This window comes from Argopecten irradians, chromosome 12, assembly GCF_041381155.1.
Source record: "Argopecten irradians isolate NY chromosome 12, Ai_NY, whole genome shotgun sequence".
Classification (NCBI taxonomy): domain Eukaryota; kingdom Metazoa; phylum Mollusca; class Bivalvia; order Pectinida; family Pectinidae; genus Argopecten; species Argopecten irradians.
In genome coordinates this window covers 17,798,099-17,807,076 of record NC_091145.1, presented here as the reverse complement: position 1 = coordinate 17,807,076, position 8,978 = coordinate 17,798,099, and the positions used below count along the sequence as shown (strand labels likewise).

The 8,978-nt window shown below is 33.3% G+C and overlaps 1 protein-coding gene across 1 annotated transcript in view; it reads right to left on the bottom strand.

The window, feature by feature from the left end:
• Positions 1–2,787: 2,787 nt before the first annotated feature.
• The window catches only part of LOC138304716 (A disintegrin and metalloproteinase with thrombospondin motifs 9-like), a 151,441-nt gene continuing 145,250 nt past the window's right edge, over positions 2,788–8,978 (bottom strand). The window contains exons 35-40 of the mRNA XM_069244956.1: positions 8,840–8,934; positions 8,346–8,485; positions 8,008–8,102; positions 7,514–7,618; positions 7,057–7,163; positions 2,788–6,580 (exon numbers count right to left, since the gene is read on the bottom strand). Coding sequence (XP_069101057.1) covers positions 7,071–7,163; positions 7,514–7,618; positions 8,008–8,102; positions 8,346–8,485; positions 8,840–8,934 — 528 coding nt within the window. The 3' untranslated portion in view covers positions 2,788–6,580; positions 7,057–7,070. The remainder of the gene's footprint in view (positions 6,581–7,056; positions 7,164–7,513; positions 7,619–8,007; positions 8,103–8,345; positions 8,486–8,839; positions 8,935–8,978) is intronic.

Below are 8,978 nucleotides of genomic sequence, written 5' to 3'. Positions count from 1 at the left end.
AATTTAACAATTTAAAATGATTTGTTAGTTGATTATTTTTAACGCCTGTTCACAATTAGGCCAATTAAGGATGTTCCTCTCTGTATGTGATGTGTTACTTGTGGAGAGTTCGTACGTTTGGGAGGCTGCGGTATGTTCTTGTTCCCATTAAAAGCTCTATCTCACTAAAATATTCTGACATCAAACCACAATACTCAAGACGAAGATAACACATGAAGTTTGAATATGCACATTCAATCTCCGCTTCAATGGCACGACACCTCCTCAAAAACAAGAGTCTGATTTCGACAACGGATCCAAAAAGAACACAAAGCAGCATTCGACTAGTCCAACCTAATATCGTATAGGGTATTTCACAGAGATTCTATGTCTTCACCTGATAAACAATTAAGTAATACGCATCATAAACTACATTGTAGGTAAGCAAATTAATTTGATAAGCATTACACATTATAGACTGTGTACATGGCGGTGTCTCATCTTCGATTGCTTACCGTTATATCTAATGGAAACTTGTCTTCGGCCAGCTTGCCATCAGCTGTCAATCTCCGACTGTACCAATCATCCTGTCTTTACTACACTTTTTCTGAATTTGACGAAATTGGTGAATATTAGCCCTTCTATTCTTTCTGATGTCCCCTATTGTAATGTGTCTATCAGTAAAACTGAAAACTGGTTGTGGCGTCAAATTGACCTACTATCTACTAGAGTTATTGAGCAAAAAAGCATATGTTCCGAATTGGTCTGCCAGTTTATAAGCCTTCGATATTCAGACTATTTTTGTTGTCACATGAACTCCCATGAAGCGTTTATCCTATCTGAATGTACATGTATAATTTGCCTCCAACATTGACATTCCGACTGTCCCTCAAACTTTATTAGCTGCCTGACCTTAGTCAACTTGAATCTCTCTATCAGTGATGACAAATGAAGTTGCATATTACTCCCAGAACTATGATGCCCTATACTGCTGAAGCATCGTGGGAAGGACAGTCATCTCCAAAGGTACCTGCTTGCTAGTCATCCCCTCGAAAGAAAGGACCTTGGTTATACATGTACTCCTATGATGGAACATCCTGGTCTTTTACAAGTATTTTCATGGTAAGCAACACTTTTCATGGTATTTACCCAGTTTTCCAGTTGCCTCCTTGTGTTGTTCACGTTACCGGTGTCATTCAGTGAATGATTGATCCATGCACTTCACAATCTTCTCAGAAAATGTTGAAATGGTTTCTATACCAGTTTTGATTGTCTTTTTCTTGATCTGGTATCAAACTATTGGTCTATGTTTGTTGATCTTGATTCAGACTCAAATTTATACGATGATATCTTCCATTTCTTGAAAAAATCCATGAATTCTTGCCTCCATGAATATCTTTGTGTTGATCATTCTGTAATCCATAAATGTCCCGACTGGGGTGATCATACTCCAGTTCTTATCCATGGTCTTATGCTCATTTTCTCCACACTCGTTTCCGGTCGGCAGAAAACAGAGTCATTGGTACTGTACGATATGTGTAGTCCTGGAAGCTAATGTCAGCTTTCCAGTAGATGTTGTGTCTCCAGTGATACTGTTACAGTGTATGTTAGACCAGCTTGTGTGGTATGGACCCTAAATCTAGCCAAACGACAGTAAGGTCCCCTTTCATCTCTTTTGCTTCTCAGATTATTTGCGTCAGGACGCTGGAATGTTTCAACATGTCGGTATTTGTTCTTTGCATATTACTGAGTTAACTCCCTTGCGGGTAGGTATCGATTGTTACGTCATTATTTTGTGAGCGCAATTCACCACGTTTTCGCCGAAACGCATGACGTTACGCTCGCAAACACATGGCGTCACAATCAATACCTACCCACAAGGGCAGATAACTCTGTAATGTGCAAATACGGAATAATGTGACCAGTGTGAGGAGTTATTCTGCGTCTTTGACAACATGTTTCAGTGAGATAGCACTATAAAAAGCCAAGAGTTCCGCTATCACAAGGAGATACAGCATGGATATACAGCAGCCTCCCTAAACATACAGACCTTCACACACGAAACACCATATTGCACACAGGGGAAGCCATACTTGGATGACCCCAGCTGTTTGGCTGTTACGAAGTTAAGCCCAATAAACCAAATGATGTTATATACAATCCTGACACACGTGGGACCTCCTTCTTTCGGTTTAGCGATACTTATGTAGTTGTTTGCCAGCATGAAGTTAACCATTCTTTTCCGTAACATTGCCATACATAATTTTGCTTCAATGTTAAAGTAGGACTATCTTTCCAATAACAATAAAATTATAAACCTTATACCATATAGCCAGTTTTTTTGCGATTTTGCGAGACATCGCTATGTTCACAAAAATTTGAACTGTGAAATATTGAGACATGGATAAATCATATATATACGTTTTAACCAAATCGCAGATTTGTACCATTAAAATATCAATTTTCTCCTTTTAAGTCAAAATTGCAAAAAGTTTGTTCCGCAAATATGGTAAATTAGGTATAAGGTAAATATTCCGTCTTTGCATATTACAGAGTTGCCTCCCTTTTTAAGTATCCATTATGACGTCATTATTTTGTGAGCGCAACTCGCATAGTTTTCTCTGAAAAGTATGACGTTACCCTCTGTAACACATGACGTCACAATCAATACCTACCTGCAAGGGCAGATAACTCTGTTATATGCATATACAGAATATACGGTGTCTGAAAAGTTTGCTGAGGTTTCAGAGTGGGTTATCAGATCAAAATCAATGTGAAAATCATAAACAAAAAACAAAAACTCATAGATTTCATAAGAGAAAATATATTTAAAATGTCTTAGCCAGTTATTGCATAATTAATTTATGCATAACATAACATTAAATATCAATCAGATTCACGTTCATATTCCATACGACCAATATTGTCAGTGAGATCCTTAAACCAGATACATGTGTAGCTTTCAGATTGTGAGAGGGGTACCCCACAGGGTATCAGACCAGACCATCTGGTAACATCATTGACATTTATTTTCTAAATGCATTAAAATAGTTTGCAAGAATATCAATTAAATAAAATACAACACAAAATGAAATATTGCATAATTTTATAAATGCATTTCTGGCAGCATAAGTTTGACACACCCTTTTGGTACCCCTTTCACATGTGTTTGTGCGTGATGAGAAAGCTACAATGTTACTGTACGAAACATTGTGGCAGACATTGAATAACCTTATTCAACTGCAGCCACTAAAACAACTGAAATTCACTATGAGGTTCTATGGTTTTTGAATACTTTAACCAGTCTACACTTGCTTAAAGATACTATCTAAAAACAAATTTTCTTTCGACTTCAAATTCCTCTTCAAATTGACAATTCAAAACCACCCAGCTTTAAATGTCCCTCACTAAAACAATATCAATGAACAATTAATTAGTTTCTCCACAACTATTTACATATCTTCAGACAAAAATGGAATTTAATCAGTAATCATAGTTATAGGTCATGAAAGAAAAAATAATCTAGATTGTAAATTTAAGGTATGTGGGTTTTTTTTCTCAGAAATACTGGCCACTTTAAAATTGATTTATGCTCAAGAGTTTTACTTTGAGAAATAGCAGGGGTTATTCGTAATCAGACATCATGTTATACAAAAACATGCAAATTACATTATCAAATGTAATACCGTATTCGATCCAATAAGTGCCCCATCCCTATAAGCGCCCCTCCATCTTTTTAGGGCTTCAATATCACTTACTTCAAATTAAATGCTAACTGAAAATATGAAAACTGTGTAAGTTTCCTGATTGCTGGCTTACTTTGTAGAATAATTTTATGAACGGCTAGTCCAAATTTGTTTCTATTGAACACTCCCTTATTTGCTTCAATTTTTAAGCCCCCAGGGCACTTATTGGGTCAAATACGGTAAATGCTAAATGAAACAATAATAAATTACACAAAACCATCAATAGTATTTCATTTTTTTTTTTCGTAACACAGTGAACAATGAAAATATGACATTTTTTTAAGGTTATCTACTTAAAGGTTATCAAATAACCAAAGAAACATGCTGTGTTTTTTTATGATCATGATAAATTAGCATGAACATGTTTTGATCGGCTCTAAATGAGGTTAATATGGGTCAATATACCTGTAGAATACTGACGTAGCATACATATGGTGACAACCTACCCTACTTAAGTGTATGGTGAATTAATTGATTAACAAGCAAATTATATCAACAACAGTACATTTATATAGCATCAATATCTTCTGCGGCTGCGCACAACGATTAAAGATAAATCTTGTAAAATGTTGCATCTCAAAATCAGTTGATACAAAGATCATAGTTTTAAATGTCTCTTAGCTGAACAAATTGCAATAAATGACATCAATTTTGCGTAATGTCAAGATACACTTGCTTCACTATAATTTCAATGAAATGGTGATGTTTCTTACTTTCAATCATGAATTAGATTTCAAAGATTATTTTGATTAAATGAGGTTGATAAAACTGATTACCAACTAAATCTAGATAATGTATTCTAACAAAGTATTAAAAAGTAGTTTGTAAATCTATAAAAATGGATGGTAATCCATATCTGTGACAAAACAAATATTTTTAAAGCTATATCCCCCAGAATGAGGGTGATTTATATCAATATCCTGAGAAAAAGTTGTACGGTGCGTGCAGCAGTTAATGTAAGTTAGTAAGGGAAAGACTCAATCAATCCATCAAGTGATGCTTCAATGTATTCAAACATTATCGGACAATATGACAAAAATCATGTGATGCTTTAAAAACAGCATTATGATCAGAAAAACAACTTCACATGAAGATGAAATATATATGCGGTATGACAACCTACCTATTAGCACAAAACAAAATTGGACTGCTTTTAATTGCTAGACAATAAATTTGAGTGATTAAACAATGCTTTTATGTTGTTGTATCATTCATAATTATAGTAACTAAGCCAAACATTGCTTTGCTTCAAGGGTGTTAAAACACATACAGCATATCTGAGTATTTTACATGCGACATATGTCAACATTTTTATCTTTTAAAAAAATGATATAATTTTGGCTACAGGATGTGTTGATATGCATAAAAATATGAAGAAAAACTCTATTTACATAATGTGGTAATATATATAGCTTTAACATAAATATACATAAATTATATGTACAAAATATCATAATGTACAAAGTGTTTGATGAAAATTCCTATTATTGGCAAGGAAAGATAACTCTATCCAGGAAAGATAACTCTATCTTTCCTTATCTACCTGCATGTACTGGAAGACATAAATAATATCTAGGTATATGGAGACAAATAATGCACAAGATTAAAAACATACTGAATAACCAAAAGTGTAAATCAATTGTTCTAGTTTTTGGTCACATTACCATAATTAAAACTTAAAAAACTTATAAAACACAAAGTAGGTATAAATTGCAAGTATACATGCCTAAAACTTTATAAATATATAATATATACACATATATATGTACTGGCCAATTATGTACAACCGTATATGAGAGTTTTGTAGAATTTATTGTACCCTTGGTCATTTTCACTGCAGAAGATCTGTATCTTTATATATACGTATAGACAATGTTGTCCATTTGTAGCTTCATTGTACTGGCTATCAAAGCCAAGACAGAAAGTGATCTAAATGGTCTAAATGTAAGTTTTGGACAAATTGATACTTCATTCATATAAGTTTAGTTTACTGTGTATGTCTATCATATCATTTTCGTAATTAATTTTCAAAAATATAATTTTGAAAAAACAAAAAGAATAACATGGGCCATTTTATTTATTTAAAAAACTTGTAAATACATTTTTTGAGTACCAGTAATATTCCTGGTATGAATCTAGACATATCTGGAAAAGTTATTAGATGCCATCACATTTAGGCTTAATCAAAGCTTATCTCTATGGAAATAATGTTTTCAAAAACTTTTTGCTTCAAAATGTGTTTTTTCTCGATTTTGTCATGTATCTGCATGATGGTATTAATTGCATGTATCAACATCTATCTAAATTCTAATCATATTTTTGTAGGAATAGGTAGACTGGTTCTGGTGCTATTTTCTCACTTTTTTTTTCTGTTTGTAAATAAATATCTACAGTAGAACACCTGTAATGATACTGAGGACTAATGTACAACCTTGACTTTTTGTAAACATCTTAAAAGACTGGATTATAGAATCAACGTCAGTTAAAAACGTCGACACATTTGTAAGTAAAAATTGAGATAATTCAACAAATATTCATAATAATAAAAATATCAACAGGCATAAAATATAAATGCAAATTATCATAATGAACAAATGTTACAGCATTCACGACCTGACCTCTTGTATTCACATCTGCACCCGTTATTGCACAGTTACATCTCCTATTTACACGGACGGAAACTTTCAATATATCGCAAATAAATACACGTGTTCCACATATATACATACAACACACACTCAAACTATACACGTTAACATGACAATGGTGAGGATGAAGATTAGTCGATGAGTTAATGGGATGATTTGAAGTTTGATCAGGAGGCAATGATTACCATAAATAGTATCCATGGCAACCTAAAATTCAAAAAAGAAAATTAAATCAAAAATGCACTGCAATATTTTTCAGAATAAACATATTTCGCTAAAATTTCTTTGTCAAAATATGATAATATATTTTGAATATTCTTTAAAACTTTTATATACATAGTAATTATTAGAACAACCTGAATAATAACATCATAGCCCTTCAAAATCAATTTTGTTCCAAAATTAATATTTCAGGGAGTGAATTGACATTTTGGTATACTTTATTGTAAAAGAACATCAATGCATATGATGGAGTTTCACCATAAGTCTTATGATGCTTTTAATACTGTTATCATACTGGGTAAGCGGATTCACACAGTTTGCAAACCAATTATTTTCATGCCCCAATAAAATTAGGAAATAGTAACATCAATCCTCAATTAACTTCAGTGAATCGTGAATTAAATAAATACTATTGAGAATTGGTCTCCAGATTTTGATTTGAATGTGCGAGATATATTTACCATTATCACAAGTGTCAGTGGAGAACCTCAAGTTGTAGACCAGTAAACAGATCTGGAGAGCAGACGGCACAGTAACCGCCACACAGACCCTGAACCACCTCGCCATTCTACAACAAATAACATCAAGTTAGTCAAAGGGCCATAACTCTAGACCAGTAAATATGTCAGGAAATCAGACAGCATAGAAGATGCAAATAACAAAGTTAGTCAAAGGGCTATAATTCAAACAAATATTTAAATCTACCAATTCTGAGAGATCTTTTTGACAGAATTTCGAAATTACTACACTCAAAATCACTCAGAATTCAAAACCTTCATCACACATCTTTACATTTGGTTTTTTGTTTTTGTTTTGTTTTCAGTTTTTCATTACGTTGATCCGCTTGAAATGGATTCATAAAGATATTTTTATTGCACATTTTATATCAGTAAGTATTTATAATACATATTGACTTACCTGCATGATTTGAATCTTTTTGGAGGAATGCCGACCATGCAGAATCCACGTAGTATTTCTGGAGACAGCAAACCCTGTCCCAGTCAGGTTGATACTAAATCTCCCCTGTTAAAACAAGTACAGTCACTGTCATCACTTTATAATCCAGTATAGAAAAACAAATAGGAGACATGATAAAAACATCCATTTTTTTCTACAACTAAACTAGTCTCTAGAATATTAAACACATCACTAAAATTTGTTTGAATTATTTTTCAGATTTTACAATATGTTGTTTCAAACTAGGGGAGACAATCTAGTGTTAAAAACTCTGCTGAGAAAGTCTTATAAGCAACTTAGGGTCTGATAGAAAGTCTAGTTTAAAGCATATCAAATAAAGGCAATAGCTTTATAGTGTATATTGTAGGTTTTAATTTGAAAATGAATTTTTTTCAAATTCTCCATTTGATATTTTCCGTTTTTGTGTGTGAAAATTAATGGAAATGTGTATTTACCTGAGGACATTGTGTCTGAGAACTGTAACAATCACCAGCTGTGCCAAATGGAATGATTTTACCACTAATAGAAGTAGCGAACGTTGTGTCTGTAGCTGTTTAAAGAAAAATCAACATTAAATGAATTATATCTATATTGAATTATGATTTACTTAATTGATAATATACCAATGGCTTGTTGACTACAAATTGAAATGTAAGCTAAAGTAAAAGTTTTTGATTGGTTGTCCATAACAGAGTTTTTTATTAGTTGTACGTAACAGAGTTTTTGATTGGTTGTGTGAAACACAGTTTTTGATTGGTTGTATGTAACAGAGTTTTTGATTGGTTGTACTTACTCATGATGCGGAGATTATTCAGGTCAATCCTGACCTTGGAGAAGGACGTGTTGCCTGCCTCTCTGTACGGTGTCCGACGACACTTAGTACAGGTATCTGTTCGTGTCCCGTTGTACGGGCAGTGACCAGAGCGACGTAATCTTCATAAAACAAGTGTACACATAAATACACATAAATGATACAGGTAAACGCAATTTTACGCTTAAAAAAGCAGGTAAAATAATCCAGGAGGCCATAGGTATACTGAAGAAAGTTAAAGTTCACAGTATATTAGTAGGATTATTGAAATCATGAACTTGATTGTAACAAACAATACATGTATATACAGTGAAACCTGCCTTAGTTAACTTTTTAGGGTCCCAAATGTTCAATTTCAAACAAAATTTGACAGAGTAAAGACCATTTGGCTATGAAGACCATTTTTGCTTTGTTTATCATTGTAGTCCCTATACACAGGACTGACTGTAGTGTTTAGGCAATGTTTGCAGACTCACCGTTTGTCATAGACCTCAGAATAATTTTCCTCGTCCCCTGCTGGAAGGTTGAGGTACTCAGCGGGCTCTTTCTGTCTCATATCTCTACAGTATACCTAGAAAACAAATAATTCAATAATCAACAGGAAATTATTCAATT